At 49.3% G+C, this 17,592-nt stretch overlaps 1 protein-coding gene across 4 annotated transcripts in view; it reads left to right on the forward strand.

Moving 5' to 3' along the window:
* Positions 1-17,592, forward strand: part of MYO1B (myosin IB) — a 1,142,119-nt gene that overhangs the window by 569,296 nt on the left and 555,231 nt on the right. For all 4 annotated transcript variants that reach the window (XM_069615684.1, XM_069615681.1, XM_069615682.1 and 1 more), the window contains exon 8: positions 2,642-2,740. In XM_069615684.1, coding sequence (XP_069471785.1) covers positions 2,642-2,740 — 99 coding nt within the window. The remainder of the gene's footprint in view (positions 1-2,641; positions 2,741-17,592) is intronic.

The following is a 17,592-nucleotide window of genomic DNA, read 5'->3' on the forward strand; positions in this document are numbered from 1 at the left end:
GAACTTTGAAGTACTGATAGCTGTGAAACCAGCGATACTGCCTAACGAGTGGTCCGGCGAAAGGAAGTAGCACACTCGAAAAAGTATGTGAAAGGTGAAATGTTTGTAGCGACAAAAGTGAATGAACTATAAAAGCCAAGTGATCAAAATTAACCCAGAGAGAGAAAGGGAGAGTAAAAGGTGAACGTTTAACTTTGGTGCTTATGACCTCGAACTACCCAGACCAAGAGATATACCGAGGGGGACCGGCGTGAACATTTAGTTGAACTGTCTTTTGAAAGCTGGAAATGGAGACTTTAACATGGAAGGCCAGACAGACCTCCATCCACGTTTTGAACTGCCTTTTGTGTTAAGAACCTGAGCCAGAGTCTCTCATCCGGCCTGCGCGGACCACCTTAATCCGTGCTGTCTGACTTGGGGAGGAGAGCTGACTCGGCCACCTTTTATTCTTTACATTTGAACACTGACTTTCCTTTGCATACATATTCTCCTATACACACTTTTTTGTACAAGAGATAGGGGCAGGCATTAGGTTTTGTTAGTATGGGCCATTTTGATTTGACAGACTCAACTAGGACTGTTTGAGTTATTATTTGATGGTCGAGACTACTCCCATCCTAGCTATAGGACAAAGTAGTAGTTTTTCCAACCCCATTTAAAACTTCAATAACGGTTTTACAAATTGTACCTTTTGTGTCGGTGTCCTACTTGTGATACCATGCCCCCCTTGCAGTGTTTACTAAATTTCATGCATCTGACTACTTTTGTTATAATGGTTATTGAATCATATGCTTTGTTTCTTCTAAGGGTGAATGTATGCACCTGTTTTATAGTAAGTGTGTGGTATGTGCCTTGAGGTTTCACTTGATTATCGTGTATTTTAACGGCCTAATAAGCATTGTATATTTTTGTACTTTCATGCCTAACTAGAATTATTGGCGGTGGTCTGTATGGACGTATTGTAACCCTAGACCACTCTTGCAGCCCTCCTAAGAGTAAGCCTTGCTACTCTGCTTCCTTACCATAATTGGGTTTGGCTACATCTTAGTGTATGTCTCCCTGTTTACTGTAGTAGGTTGGCCTTCCAAAATCCCAACCTTAACGGGTGTGGATTTATTTTGATGATGCTGCTGCCTGAATTGTAAATGCAATCTAAGTGCAATATGTTGAAAATGTTTTTAAAAACGGAGCTATTTGACTGATGGCAAGCTTTACATAGACGACTACTACTGGGGAGCTACCCATAAATCCACAACTACTGGTTATATACAAATGTACATGGTATCGGGTAATACTGCCCCCATACATAATGTCGCTGGAAAAAGCCATTGGCAACATTATGTGCTGACATTTTGTATGGGGACGGGTTGCGGGGATGTCCCCTGCTCCCACTGAAAAAAATAAAAGGGGGTTGTGGTGGTGTCCTCCGCATGTTCAATGTAATGTCTCTGCAAAAAACTGCAACTTTTCTGCCAGGGGACATTTTTGCAGGGACATTACATCGAACCATATGCATGTGACACACCGTTGCTTTTCGTTTTTGATTTTCATAAACATGCCTCTTAATCACATTCATAATTGGGATTTGTTTTGAACTAGGCAATGCGATATTCATGTTTTTTTGAGAATGAACAATCCCTCATTCATGTGCTGGTCATCACCACAATACGCGTCGGGTATCCATCCATCCATCCATCCATCCATTCATTCTTTGTTTTTACTGGTCATAGCTTTAAGGACTGGATTACAATGTCCCCTTTATTTGTACATTTCAACATGTGTGGAAAAAGTGACCTTCTCTTTGAATCTCCTTTTCCAATTATATTGGTTGCATGCTGTATACGCTGCTAACTCCACATTCGCTAGAAATGGCTATTGCTCACTGGGTGAGATGTAATTCGGGGCTCATTTAAGCTCCTGCTTATCAACCCCTGAATTCAATACCAATTTTGAACCCAGGTTGGATAATCTTGTCAAGGATTTTATTCATTGTTGCTTAATATCATGCCAACCACAGTGCACAGAATGCTATGTGGTCCCCAAGGATTGGGTTGAACCATGTCTGGGAGATCACTAGAGAAATCTGCATCATTTATTGTTGCACTATGATCCCGGCTGAGCATTAGTTAAAGGTTTGTGTGTGATGGTGGGATTTTGTGGGCGTGATGTGTATGTGGTTAGTGGGTTGTAGGTGTGTGTATAGTTGCTTTGTCTGGATATTGTTGATGGAGGGACAAGGATGTGTTTGAGGGGTTGGGACTCTGCAGGCACATAGTTGATTACATTCGGGGGTATTGGAATCTGGCTGTTAGCCATTTCTGGTCTAAACAGACCCAAACTACACTGTAGCAATCGGAAACATGGTCCATTACTGCCATGGCTCCTGGGTTAGGCACCACAACAAGGTGACTTCAGTTGCAAGTGGGGCTTTCCGCCATTAGAGAGGGCTCATCGTGTGACTGCATGGGTAATGGTGGGGTTAGGGGTCACAGGGTTTGGGAAAAACTGATATTTATCAGAAAAGTACATCGTGTTTTGTTATCCTTGAAAAGCAAGTACAGTTGTATTATTAATTGGATGAGGCTTATTTCTTTCCTAAAGTTAATGATATAAAAAAGTAACATCATTTGTTTTCTTCCAGATTTGTTGGAAAAGTCACGTGTAGTACGACAGCCAAGAGGAGAAAGAAACTTCCATATTTTCTATCAGCTCTTGTCTGGAGCCTCAGAAGACTTGCTCAGTAAGTACATTAGTGAAGTAGTTTGTTGCATACAGTTATCTGGATTGAAAATGTCAAGTATTCTGTTGTCCAGTTTCTTGGTTTGTGTAGCGTTGTCCATCCTATGCTCCCATTTCACTTGGTCTCTGAACATCGGGTTTAGTCCATAATGTAATGTAGTCACATTTCCTAATGTTTTTCATGTGGCCTGACCCTTTTTCTGTAGAGAACCTGTTGGCCTCGTTACCTATGGATGGTGGGATGCAATGTGTGTTCATTCAGTGACACCTCGGATTAGAGACCCTAAGAAGCCACAAGGCCCAGCTTTGAATTAGTTTGTGATGGAACTGAATACGTAATTTGGAGTTTTAGCAGTATTCTATGTTTATACCTTTCCACCTTTCTTAGCCCAAGTGACAACTTTTGAATCCAACATTCTAAAAAACCCTGTAGTTTCTACCAAACCTCGGGTGAAGGTAGAGGAAAAACTGTGGTGTTTTACTTGTCTCCTCTGCCAGCATTTCTTGGGGACGTAGTTCTGATAAGAACCCATTTACCCTGTAAATTCTGATATTAGAAGTTAGGTTGTCAATGTTCATATTCAAAATATAAACTGGGGACACTTTCCCAAATCTTGATATATTCATGTTCTTGTATGTCTAACGATTAAGTTTGCTACCCCAAATACCTGTCACAATACATACGTCTCTACCCAGCCACGTTCCATTTTCTTGTGTGGGTACACACTATTACAGTTGTTCATTTTACGTTAAATGGGTGTCAATTTTTGGTCAATGAAAATGGGTTTGGAAAGGTAGAGATTGGGAATGGGAGAGACATGGGGCTGTACCTTAGTCACTGTAATGTGCAGGGGTGGAGTCGGAGCCAAAAGAGGCCCTGCAAATATTTTTCAAAGTGCCCCAATATTACACGCTGTGAACAAGCCCAACCCCTTTCCCATAAGAACATGAGAAAATAAAATAGGTAACCACATAAGAGGCCGAGGCCCACTGGGAAATTTACAGAGTTCCCTATAGGCCAGTCCACCCCTGGTAATGTATACATTATTCTTACTCCTAAATTTTGGCACTTTTGTAGTTCCAAATAATTGGTAGATTGCACACTAGCACCAAAATCCAGTATTCAACATACTGACCGCCGAGGAAAGACTGGTGGTGGGGTCGCTGTCATCCAGAAGTTAGGCTGGCACTACACGGTCCTGCCATCCACACCCTCCCCTCATTCGAATCCCTCTCATGTTGATTCCCCCTGTCCCACAAGGACTCAATCACATTCCATCTCATAGACCGCCTGCCCCAAGGGAATGGGATGTTCATAGAGGACCTGTGTAACGCTCACCTGATTCCCACGGAGGCGTTGGTCTTGGCAGGGTGGTAACCGTATCTTGAAAGTGAAGTGCAGGACTCGATTGGCTTCCGGGGCTGGGCCTCTTCGCACTGTGAGTCTAACTCGAAGAGTAAGATGTCTGCAGGTGAAAGAATATGGGGTTAATGACCTGGGATTGTCGGGTGTCTCTCTCTCTCCCCCTCTCACTTTTCCGTGGAGCCCCAAGGTCAACGTGCTCACCTTAGATAGGTGAATGCTGGACTCTCCATCTGCGTCAGGTGCAGGGTGCCGTTACCAGTTCCTTCACTGGGTTGAAACGTAGGCCTCTTGACTTCAGAGGATTGCTAACCGTTGTTAACTGCACGAACGGTGAGTTTCCGGGCACCTTGAATATCCTTAGTCTTTTGGCGCGTGGGCACGATAGTATGGAATAGGGCTCTGTATAATGTTCTTTTCAAATGGTGCCTTTTGTCTTGCAGGGCTCTTGAGGCGGAAGATGGTGGTTTGAAGAGAGCCGGAGTTCGAGCCAGCGCATAGGAATGAAGCGCTTGGGAGTGCGTAAGTAAGTGCCTGTTGCCTGCTTTCGAAATGCACTCCAACTGTCTCTTTTCTTTTGCAGGTATGAGTTCGGATGCTGAAGAGACTCTGGAAAACGCCGGGGTATTTGCAGGCGCCTAATTGTGGAGGGCGCGATGGCGCGTGGGTAAATAGCCTGCCTAATGTCTCTCCTTTTCTCTTTCAGGTGCAGGAATGCAGCGTTGAGAAAACCGGAATTCGAGGGGTGCCGGTAAGTAAATTCCCCACAGGAATAATTATGCTTTTGTCTTCACAGGCTTTTATAATGGCGGAGGAGCAGCGCGAAGAGTTGGTAACTGCCGATGGATCAGGTGAGAAAAGCGCTGCGAGTGAAGGTTGCTGTGCTAACCTGTTGTTTCTTTGTCTTTGCAGGTGCTTCTGAAGGCTGGATACAAGAAAGGTGAGCTTTTGTTCTCACAGGTTCAGGATCGGAAGAATGAAGACTGGAACCGACACAGTGAGCGTTCTGCTGCAGATGCAGAATAACGCGAAGCACGTTGCATCAATCGGGTGTGGTTTAAATAGCCTTGGAGTGATGAGGCGTCTTCCTCCACTGCCTCGCCCAGGAAAGAAAATAGTTCCTGTTCTAGAAGAGTACCAGTGTTGTATCCAGGGAGTGGAGCCTGCCCCACCCAGGTAAGAAACTAGTCCCGGCTCGTAGAGGATTCCCATATGGCTGGTAAGTAAGCAGCATGGTCTGCTGCAGGTAAGTCCACCCAAGCATCTTTATACATGTTATTTTTTTTTTTTAAAACATTTTATTGGCATTTGTAAAAGTGCGAAACAAACAACAAACAGTGACTTAACAAACAACTTAAAACAAATTAACTATTTAACTACTTAACTTCCACAGCCTTCATAGAGCAATGTATCGTCCGTGATGGGGGGCGGGGGGGGGGGTCGGTGTGCAGCATATCCGTGGTCGTGGGGGGCTGGGTATGGTGTTGGCCATTCTTGGAAACCAGTCACAGGCGGTATTCTGTTAGGAGCGAAAATTCAAGGGGGTTTGTGGTCGGAGGCAAATTGAATGTCACGCACCAGGGCCTTCCATGAGTCCAGAGCTTCATTGGAGTCGTCATCGTTCGAGCGGATACCATCCTGCCAGGCCCTAGTCTCCGCCTCTGTCCACTTTTCCAGGTCTTTGAGCCAACGTCCGTGTCTAGGGCCCCTTGGGGATTTCCATGCCATCGCCACGGACCTCTTCGCAAGGATGCAAGCAAGGTCCATTAATTTGACCTGATGCTTGTGTTTGCTGAGTCTGGGATGGGCTCCCAGCAGGCATTCCTTTGGGTTCCACTCGTATCTTGTGAGCCCGGCCTCAGTGCAAGTACGTTCCACCATGGACCAGAAGTGCGCGGTTTTGGTGCAGGTCCAGAGCATATGGATCAAGTCCGCCTTGTCGTTACCGCACCAGGGGCAGTGCGGGAGTGCACGATTGTTGAAGGTGGAAACTCTTAGCGGAGTCATGTATGTCCGGTATAGGACATTTAACTGGACTTGTTTAAATCTGACATTCCTCGACACCTCCTTGGGGTACAGAAGTATTCGCTCCCATTCGCCGTCGGTGAGCGGGGCCCCCAGGTCGGATTCCCATTTTTGTCTCAGGGGCGCGCTTTTTGGGTTGGGTCTGTCGTTCAGCTTGGTGTATAAGCGGGAGACCGGTCTCCAGCCATCTGCTAGGTCATACATCTCCTGAAGAAGGGGGTCCGGTGGGGGTTCCTCTGGCCAGACGGGCCATTGTGCCTTTGCCGTCCGCTTGAGGCGGTGGTACCACAAGAACTGGGCGTTTGAAATGCCTTCGTTGGCTTGTAAGGATTCGAGTTCTCTGAACGTGCCGTCTTCGAACAGATCTCCCCATGTGTAGATTCCGGCTCTCTCCCATTGTCTCGCTGTCGCTAAGTCTGCGTGGGTCTTGCACACGTCAGCCAGGATGGGGGCACTGGGATTGTAGGGGTGCTCCAGGTGTCGGAGAAAGCCGGTTCTGGCCCACACCTGCCGGCCCAAGGTGACAATCATGGGGACTCCTGAAGCTTGTTTCATCGGCTTCCAAAGCATCTCCTTGGGGAACAGCTTGGAAGTCTGGTTACGGAGGAGCTTCGTTTCCGACGAAAGTTCATCAGAAAGCCATTTCGTTGTGTGACTGAGCTGTGCGGCCAGATAGTACCTTTGGAAATCCGGTAGTTGTATCCCACCTTCTTTGTGCGGGAGCGTGAGTGTGGGGAGGGAGATCTTGTGTCTGGAGGACCCCCATATGAAGTCCTTGATGAGAGAGTCCAGTTTTTTGAAGAAAGGCGGCCTGATGTAGAAGCATACGTTCGTGAAGTGGTACAAGAGGCGGGGGAGAATGATCATTTTGACTATTGCGGCTCTGCCCATTACCGCCAGTGGTAGCTTCGACCAAAAGTTCATGGATTTGCGAAGGGTCCTAACAGCTTTTTCCGTGTTATGGTCATGTGTGAGAGCTGGGGTATGGCACACGTCGATTCCCAGGTATTTAAAGTGCTCTAGTTGCCATCGTATCCCGACGTCTGGGAGGTCTGACTCAGCCAGGCCCCTAAGTCTCGCCAGCGGGAACGCACAAGACTTCAGTTTGCTGAATGTTATTCCGGAGTAACGGGAGTAGTTGTCGAGGATATCGAGCGCGACGTGTGCGTTGAGCCGGGGGTTATTCAAGTACAGGAGGACATCGTCCGCATACATGGATATTATGGCATAGTCCCTGCCCAGCCCGATGCCCGCGTCAAAATGTTGTGCCCTGAAGTAGGCAGCCACTGGCTCCAGGCCCAGTACATATAACATTGGGGATAGTGGGCATCCTTGTCGGGTGCCGCGCTGTATCGACCAGGCCTCGGACATCGTCGTTCCAGTATTCACCCTCGCTGTCGGGGTGTTGTACAGTACCTCGATCCACCTCACGAAGCTCGCTCCAAAGCCGAATTCCTTTAGTACTTCAATCAACCACTCCCAATAGATGGAATCAAAAGCTTTTATGGCATCCAGAGAGAGTACAGCGAGGTCTTCATCTCGGTCGTGGGTCTCCGCCATGATATGTTGGAGCCTCCTCAGGTTCGCAGTGGTGTTGCGACCTGGCACAAAACCATTCTGGTCTTCGTGGATCAAGGTTCCAATCACCTTCGCCAGCCTTTTAGCTAAAATTGTGGTCAGAATTTTACAGTCGTAGTTCAGCATGGCAATCGGGCGGTATGATTCGCAGTTGTTGGCGGGTTTGTTAGGTTTGAGTATAGGGATAATAATTGTCTCTTTCATGGAGTCGGGTAAGGTCCCAGTTTCAAATGCCTCCATATAGACCCTGTGGAGTGTCGGGGCAAGGGTCGCTGCGTAGGCTTTGTAGAATTCGGGCGGGAGTCCATCGCTCCCGGGGGTTTTACAAGTGGTCAGCGACTGGATCGCATATGTCACGTCCTCAGCGGTGATCTCTGCATCCAATGACTCTCTCTGGGCCTCCGTCAGACTTGGGAGCTCAATCTCGGCCAGTGTGGTCCTGATGTCGTCCACTGGTATTTTGGCGTCATGGGCGTACAACCTGGAGTAGAAGGCCGCAAAAGCTGAGTTGATATCTCGTTGCGTCCGGTGAGTCGTCCCCCTTTCATCCGTTATTTCGGTTGGGAGGTGTCTTTGAAACTCGCGCCCACACAGCCAGGCAAGCATTCTACCAGGCTTATCCGCTTCTTTGTGAGTTCTGGCTATGTAGGTCGCGTAGTCGAATTTAGACAGTCTGTTCCATGCCAATAGGCACTCCTCCCGGATGTCCTTCAACTCTGTTTCGGCATCGGGCGCATTATTGAGTTCGGATTCGAGGTGGGTGATCCTGTCTTCCAGTTTCTCCAGTTTCAGTCTCAGTTGTTTGCGAATACCTCCGGCACCTGATATAACTTCGCCTCTTGTGACAACTTTCATGGCCTCCCAGAGTGAGCTCCAGCGTGATACTGAACCTGTATTAATGTCGAGATAATCTTCAAGTTTGGTACCCAGTTCCTCCCTGAATGTGTGGTCCGTGAGTGCTGCGGGTGGCATTCTCCATAGCGGGATTGGTGGCCTGGGTCCTCTAGGGGTCCATTGCATGATCAGCGGTGAGTGATCAGATATGGTTCTACCCAGGTAAAGTATGTCGTCCACCTGCTGAGCCAGCGCACGATCAATGAACAGATAGTCTATTCTCGTGTGGACCTTGTGGGGGGCCGAGTAATAGGAGTAGCTCCTCTCGTTGCGATGTTGTTCCCTCCAGATATCCACCAGGTCGAGCTGTTCTATTGCCGTGTTCAGCGCGTTAGACGCGAGGTTGTTCAGGGAACGGGGGGGGACCGACCTGTCCAGAGCGCCGTTCCTGACGGAATTGAAGTCGCCGCCCCATATGAAAGCGCTCTCTCTCCTGGGAATGATTTTGGCAGTGAGCTTTGCGAGGTGTGAGGGTATTCCTTGTTGCGGGAAATATGAGTTCACCAGGCACACCGGTATGGAATCGATGGTGCCCCATAATATTAGATATCTGCCCTCCTTATCGGCTTCGTGGCCCAACAGGTGGAAGGGGACAGTTGGGCTCACCCACGTGAACACTCCTCTGGCAAATTTGGAATAAGGCGCCCCTTTCCCAGTACCTCCCCACTTATCGGAGAGTTTGGCCGTTGCTTCGTCCGTGAGGTGGGTTTCTTGGAGCATTGCTATTGATATCTTTTTCCTACGCAAATAGGAGTGGATCCGATTCCTTCTCATGTACGTGCCCATGCCCCTCACATTCCACGTCATCACCTTGATTTGGGACGCCATGGAGTTATTGTTTCAGCCTCGTCTTCCACGCCTCCCCCGCCTCCGGGCGGTGCATTATCCCCCTCAGGGTCTGGCGACGTCCCGTCCGCCGCCCCCAAGAGCCTCCGGTCCCATTTTTCTGCTTCATTAGTAGTCTGAGGGCTGTGGTGTGAACAAAAACAAATAACAAAACTAAAACTGGTGCGCCCAGCAACGACAGAGTCCTGCGGGTGCTCAGGCGCTCTCGTACCGTCTGGACCCATCCGGGTATCGGGCACGAGGAAGGTCGGGCAGGCAACTGGCCTGACCTATTCTGTTCGTGGGGGGTGGGGCCCTGTGCCTGGCGGGGGCCGAGCGAGGGCCGTTTCATCTTTGCGAACTATTGGGTGATGTTACCTTCTTCTTAGATCGTGTGCCTAACGTCCGAGTTGAGTATATGAGGCATGACATCTTCGCATCGGGCGAGGGAGTCATCAATTCGCGGAAAGTTGAGTCATTGTCCGCTGCTAGATTGTTGTCCTCTAGCCACATGGTCGCCGCTGCCGGGGATTCCAAGAAGATCGCCCTGCCCTTGTGGATCACTTTTAGTCTGGAGGGGTAGAGCAACATATATTTTAGGTCTAGTTGTCTGAGCCGAGCCTTGATCGGCACGAATGAGTTCCTCTCCCGTTGAACTTTCGGGGTGTAATCAGGGTAGATCGTGATCTTAGAGCCGTTGCGTTCGATAGGGCCCTCCTCTCTGGAGTGTCGGAGGATAATCTCCCTATCTCGGAAGTTCAGAACTTTGGCAATTATAGGGCGGGGGCGCGAGCCCGGCGGGGGTTTCTTCTGCAGCGATCTGTGCGCCCTTTCAGTCGAGAATCCCTGCGTCAGCTTTCCTGCGCCCACCTCCTGCTGTATCAGGGATTCCACATAGGCCGTCGGATTCGGGCCCTCGCTTCCCTCCGGCACCCCCAGTATTCGGATGTTGGCGCGTCTGGCTCGGCCCTCGGCCTCTTCGGCCCTGGCTTCAAGTGTGAGTACCATCCGTTCTAGGTCCGTCACCTTGGCCTTCAGCTCCGTTGTGTCTCCCGACGTCTCTTTAATGGTGGATTCGGCGGAGGTCACCCTTTCCGTCAAGTTGCGGGCGTCCTGGCGCACAAGCTGCAGCTCAGATTTGAACTCCCCAATTCTCATGTCTATGAACGCACGCAATGATTCAATCGCCTCCAGTACTTGTGCTTGGTTTTCTGGGGAACCTGTTGGTTGCGCTCGGGGGGTTCAGGAGTGGAAGCGCTTGGCTGCGGAGGAGTCTTCGCTTTAGCGGACACGTAGGTGTCCATGGTGCTTGCCTTTGTCTTGTTCCTGGACGCCATATTGGCGCCACTCAATCGTGTGGAGACAGGCGCCGGGGTTATTTGTCGGAAGCAAGGTGGTCCAGGCTCAAGTTTTCGAGAGGGTGTACAGTGGGGTATATTTCAGGTCGTTCGTGCTCATGCCCGGCGCTCTCCCCACCGCCACCGTCGTCTGTCGACGGCCGGGGCCGTGCTCGGTGGTGTGGGTCTGAGCCCCGGTTTGGTTTCCCCGGCCGGGGGCTCTGGTTGGTTCAACTCAGCAGGGCCGGATAGAGGTAGAGGCTCCTCACCCCCGATGCAGTCGCAGCAGAAGTTGATAGGTCGGTTTGGCTGCAAGAGCGGCCGGCGTTCTCCTGCGACATTAGTTTCGTAAGATGGCCGCCATCTTGGGTCCCGCCAAGGGGGGGGACCGTTATCGGGACGAATCCGTGGGCTCGGGGGCCCGGATCCAGGGGAAGACCTCTGCAGCGTGTCCAGGGTCGGTTCCCCTCCCCTCGGAACCGATTCTTTCTATCTCAGGTGCGATTTTAAGTAGGCAAAAGGATCTGGAAACGGCGCCTCGGCCGGAGCACGGCGACTCAGCTTCCACTCGCCATGAGCTCCAGGCCACGCCCCCATCTTTATACATGTTATGAGCCCGGCGCTTCCAGTGCCGGGACCAGTGATTTTGATGAGCCTGGTGCCACCGGCACCAGGACAAGGTCCAAAAGGTCCCAATGGGGACCGGCTGGTGCCTAGGATGAAGGTTAGAGGCCTGTTTCCAAGGACGTTGGGCTGGTCCTAGCCCCTTGGAAGCAGTGATCATGACAGCACCCCCCCTCAAGGCCCCTCCCAAGCGTGTCTTCTCCGGGGGTTTTGGCTTGTCGGGGTGATTAAGATGGACTTTCTTGACCAGACGAGGTGCATGTACATGTTCTGAGGGTTCCCAAGACCTTTCCTGGGGGCCGTATCCTTTCCAATCAACCAGGTAGTATAACTTGGATTTGGAGATTTTGGAGTCTAGGATGTTCTTTACTTCGAACTCAAGTTCTCCATCCACTAGAACAGGTTCTGGGAGTTTGGTCAATCGGGTTTCTGGTTGTACTGGTTTTAGTAGGGAGACATGGAATACTGGATGTATTTTCATATGAGAAGGCAATTCCAATTTGACAGCCACCGGATTAATTATGGCAGAGATGAGATAGGGTCCTAGGTATCTCGGGATGAAAGTGCGGGGTCCTTTTAGAGGCAGGTGCTTAGTGGATAACCAGACCTGATCTCCCATAGAGTAGTGAGGGGCCTCTTTACGGTGTAGATCCGCTCCTTTTTTGTATAGTGCTTTAGCGCTTTAGCTTAGGGCAGTGGCTTCTTTAAAAGCATGAGTGATCACCGAGTGCAAGTGATTCACAGCAGGTGTTTCGAGTTTTTGGGGAGGATCCAGGTTAGAGGTCCTAGGATGGGTTCCGTATAACAGGAAGAAGGGAGTTTTCCCGGTTCCAGAATGGATCGAATTGTTATAAGCATATTCAGCGATCCAAAGGATGTCCTTCCAAGGGTTTTCAGTTTGTTGGAGCATGCAACGTAAATATTGCTCCAGAGTTTGATCTGTCCTCTCGGTTTGTCCGTGAGTTTGGGGATGGTGACTAGTTGAAAGTCTCACATCAATCTGGGCTAAGCGACAGCAACTTCGCCAAAAGTGGGAGATGAATTGACTTCCTCTATCGGAGACCAAAACCGAGGGAAAACCGTGTAACCGAACAATGTTTTCTAGGAATTCTCGGGCTAACACTGAAGCTGAAGGTAGGCCCTTTTAGGGGAATGAAGTGAGCCATCTTGGAGAATAGATCCACGACTACTAAAATGGTATTATACCCTGAGCACGGAGGTAAGTCAGTGATGAAATCCATGGACAGGGTATGCCATGGACAGGGAGGGATGTTAAGCGGGTGTAAGAGGCCGGCTGGTTTCTCCTTCTGGCTTTTATTCTGAGCACACACACCGCAGGAGATTACAAAATCTCTAATATCCTTCTTCCATGATGGCCACCAGAAATGTCTTTTGACCTTTTCCATGGTTTTGGTAATGCCAGGGTGGCCCTCCATTAATGAGTCATGATAACAGGAGATGACCTGTTTTTGTATTTTCTCACAGGGCAAGTACAATCGTCCTCGGAAATATGGTAGGTCTTGATCCACTGAGAAGTCCTTCCCCTTGAGTTGCCAGTCCTGTAATTCTGCCGGAGTTAGGAGTGATTTGACCGTTGTCTCGATGTCTTCAAGGGATTGAGCGCTGACCAAACCCAAAACTCTTTGTTCAGGGATTATGGGTATTGGTTCAGGATTGGTCAAGTGTTCATCTATTCCCATCCGGGAGAGGGCATCTGCTTTTCCGTTTTTACTGCCTGGTCGATAAGTAATTATAAAGTCAAACTCAGCCAAAAACAGAGCCCAGCGGAGCTGCCTGGAAGACTGAGCTTTGGCCGTCTTCAGATATTGTAAGTTGCGGTGATCTGTCATTACTGTGACTGTGTGTCTGGCTCCCAAAAGGTAATGCCGCCAGGCCTTAAAGGCCGATCTGATAGCTAGAAGTTCCTTGTCTGTAATAGTATAGTTGATCTCGGGAGCCGAGAATTTGCGGGACCAAAAGGCTACAGGATGTAATTGGTGTGTAACTGGATCCCTTTGTGATAAAACTGCCCCCATAGCAAGACTAGAAGCATCTGTTTCAACGATGTAGGGGAGTTCTGGGCGGGGATGTTTCAGAACAGGTGCAGAGATGAATTTAGCTTTTAAGTTTTGGAAAGCTTGTTCCGCCTCTGTAGACCACTCAAAACGTTTGTTTTTCTTTAACAGAGCGGTGATGGGCTGGACTATTCGATAGAATTCGGGAATGAACCTGCGGTAAAAGTTAGCGAAGCCTAACATGCTTTGAACTCCTTTTACAGAGGTTGGTGAAGGCCACTTGATGATTGCATCGACCTTTTTTGAATCCATATGGACTCCGTTAGGCGACAGTATGAATCCCAGGAATTCAACTTCAGTTACGTTGAAAACGCAATTTTCAAGCTTAGCAAAAAGGTTATGTTGACGCAATCTCTCGAGGACCTCTTTAACGTGTTTCCGATGTTCCTCTTCAGATGGTGAATAGACGAGGATGTCATCAATATAGACAACAACACACACATCTAGGAGTTCTCTGAGGACGTCATTCATAACATACTGGAAGGCGGCCGGAGCGTTGCATAGTCCAAAGGGCATAACTTGATATTCAAACAGCCCATACTTGGTGCGGAAGGCCGTCTTCCATTCATCTCCCTCTTTTACTCGTACCAAATGGTAGGCTCCTCTGAGATCCAACTTTGTATATATACATGCGTTTTTGACTTGGCCCAGGAGTTCAGGGATCAAAGGATTCGGGTATCTGTTTTTAACGGTGATTTGGTTCAGGGCGCGGTAATCTATACAAGTTCTAAGGTCTCCTTACTTTTTCGGAACGAAGAACAAAGCCGAAGAAGCTGGGGATCTTGAAGGACAGATAAACCCGTTAGCTAGGTATTGGTCCAGATATTGTCTGAGGTGGAGATTCTCTGGCTCGGTGAGGGCATAAATCCTACTGCAAGGAGGAGTAGATCCGGGTATCAGGTCTATTTGACAGTCGTAAGACCTATGAGGAGGCAGGGAGTTAGCTTGGTCCTTCTGAAAGACATCTTGGAATTCCTGGTATTCAGGAGGTAGTTGGGGAACCTCAGAAGAGATTGCTGCCAGTGAAACGTCGGGCCAAGGATAACAAGTGGGGATACATTCAGGAAACTGAACCGTCTTTGCTCGCCAATCGATCTGAGGATTGTGCTTCTCTAACCAAGGAATTCCTAGAATGATCTGGAACTGAGGGGCCTTGATCACATCGAACACGATTTTCTCCCGGTGTCCATCTTGGCTCACTAACATCACTTCCTGGGTGGTGTGAGTTACTGGTCCGGAGGCTATCTCCGTGCCATCCACTGTAGTAATGACGTCTTTTACTGCCTTAGGACAAAGAGGTAGGTTCATCCTTGATACCATTTCACGGTCCACATAATTGCCGATTGCTCCACTGTCGATGTAAGCTTCAATTGCATGCAAACGATCCGGACGTTCAGGGCTAATGAGGACCATAGGCACCACGAAATGCGAGGTCACGGAACAGGTTTTAACGCTCGGCAAGAGGACCTCTACACTTGTCGGGCTAGGTCGTTTCCCTGCTCAGAATTTGTGGTACAGGTAACTGCAGCTCCTACAGCCTTCTTAGCTGGTTTCACTGGACAGTCTCGAAGAAAGTGCCCCGAGTTTCCGCAATAGAGGCATAATTGCAGCTGTCTTCTCCTTTCTCGCTCTTTTTGGGTTAATGGTCCTTTCATGCCCCCTATTTGCATGGGTTCCACGGTGTCAACTCCCCTGGCTAAGGTCTGCGGTTTGGAAAACACTCGGGTATCAAATTTGGAACGATCAGCCTTCCTGTTCTGTAATCTGCGGTCCAATTGAACAACTAGGTCAATATAGTCTGAGCAGTCTTGTGGAGGATTCACAACTTGAGCTAACGCATCCTTGAGCTCTCCACGCAGGCCTCTGTAGAAAAGCGTAATTCTCTTATCCTCAGGCCATTGAGTTTCCACTATAAGTCTGTTGAATGATGCGATGTAAGTCAAAAGGTCTTGATTACCCTGTCGTAACGAAAGGAGTTCATTGTCCAAGGCCTGCCCTTGTGAATGTCTTGCGAACAGTTTCTCCATGCTGGACTGGAAAGCCTGGAAATTATGAAGAACCGGATCATCCTGAGTGACTAAAGGGATCGACCAATCTGCGGCACTGCCACTGAGATAAGAAAGCACGAAGGCCACCTTGGCCTGATCTGTTGGGAAGGCTACTGGCCTACATAAGAAGTGTAAGCGGCACTGGTTAATGAACACTGCGAATCTCTTTGGGTCACCAGAAAAGCGTTCGGGCGGAGCCAAGGGCACATTACCGGGTAGATTGATTTGCACTGGGTTTGTGGAGGATGCTGAAGGATAGTTTCCTCCTGAAGCGGGCAGAGGTGTTTGTCCTGCCTGCGTTTGTGGCAATTGCCTAGCGAGGTCATCTGTTCGCTCCTTGGATATAATCAGCTCTCTTCTTAGAGCGTTCGTTTCCTGACGAGCTGCATGTACTTCCGCTTTTAGTTCCCCAAGTAACTGGGCCAATTGATCTTGATTTTGCGGTTGGCTTCGCGTTCTGTAACGCTCACCTGATTCCCACGGAGGCGCTGGTCTTGGCAGGGTGGTAACCGTATCTTGAAAGTGAAGTGCAGGACTCGATTGGCTTCTGGGGCTGGGCCTCTTCGCACTGTGAGTCTAACTCGAAGAGTAAGATGTCTGCAGGTGAAAGAATATGGGGTTAATGACCTGGGATTGTCGGGTGTCTCTCTCTCTCTCCCCCTCTCACTTTTCCGTGGAGCCCCAAGGTCAACATGCTCACCTTAGATAGGTGAATGCTGGACTCTCCATCTGCGTCAGGTGCAGGGTGCCGTTACCAGTTCCTTCACTGGGTTGAAACGTAGGCCTCTTGACTTCAGAGGATTGCTAACCGTCGTTAACTGCACGAACGGTGAGTTTCCGGGCACCTTGAATGTCCTTACAGTCTTTTGGCGCGTGGGCACGTTAGTATGGAATAGGGCTCTGTATAATGTTCTTTTCAAATGGCGCCTTTTGTCTTGCAGGGCTCTTGAGGCGGAAGATGGTGGTTTGAAGAGAGCCGGAGTTCGAGCCAGCGCATAGGAATGAAGCGCTTGGGAGTGCGTAAGTAAGTGCCTGTTGCCTGCTTTCGAAATGCACTCCAACTGTCTCTCTTTTCTTTTGCAGGTATGAGTTCGGATGCTGAAGAGACTCTGGAAAACGCCGGGGTATTTGCAGGCGCCTAATTGTGGATGGCGCGTGGGTAAATAGCCTGCCTAATGTCTCTCCTTTTCTCTTTCAGGTGCAGGAATGCAGCGTTGAGAAAACCGGAATTCGAGGGGTGCCGGTAAGTAAATTCCCCACAGGAATAATTATGCTTTTGTCTTCACAGGCTTTTATAATGGCGGAGGAGCAGCGCGAAGAGTTGGTAACTGCCGATGGATCAGGTGAGAAAAGCGCTGCGAGTGAAGGTTGCTGTGCTAACCTGTTGTTTCTTTGTCTTTGCAGGTGCTTCTGAAGGCTGGATACAAGAAAGGTAAGCTTTTGTTCTCACAGGTTCAGGATCGGAAGAATGAAGACTGGAACCGACACAGTGAGCGTTCTGCTGCAGATGCAGAATAACGCGAAGCACGTTGCATCAATCGGGTGTGGTTTAAATAGCCTTGGAGTGATGAGGCGTCTTCCTCCACTGCCTCGCCCAGGAAAGAAAAGAGTTCCTGTTCTAGAAGAGTTCCAGTGTTGTATCCAGGGAGTGGAGCCTGCCCCACCCAGGTAAGAAACTAGTCCCGGCTCGTAGAGGATTCCCATATGGCTGGTAAGTAAGCAGCATGGTCTGCTGCAGGTAAGTCCACCCAAGCATCTTTATACATGTTATGAGCCCGGCGCTTCCAGTGCCGCGACCAGTGATTTTGATGAGCCTGGTGCCACCGGCGCCAGGACAAGGACCAAAGGTGCCTAGGATGAAGGTTAGAGGCCTGTTTCCAAGGACGTTGGGCTGGTCCTAGCCCCTTGGAAGCAGTGATCATGACAACCTGAGGCACACCCTCAACCTAGTCTTCACCCCTGCGGCTCTCCACTGTTGTGCCAACCCCATTCCACTCGGTTGGTCAGACCACCTGGCAATCCCTCTGACATTGCAACACTATAAACAGCCCCATAAGGGACAGACTAAACGCCCTGAGATAACC

Source organism: Ambystoma mexicanum, chromosome 9, assembly GCF_040938575.1.
Source record: "Ambystoma mexicanum isolate Mex_15411 chromosome 9, UKY_AmexF1_1, whole genome shotgun sequence".
In the NCBI taxonomy this organism is placed as follows: Eukaryota; Metazoa; Chordata; class Amphibia; order Caudata; family Ambystomatidae; genus Ambystoma; species Ambystoma mexicanum.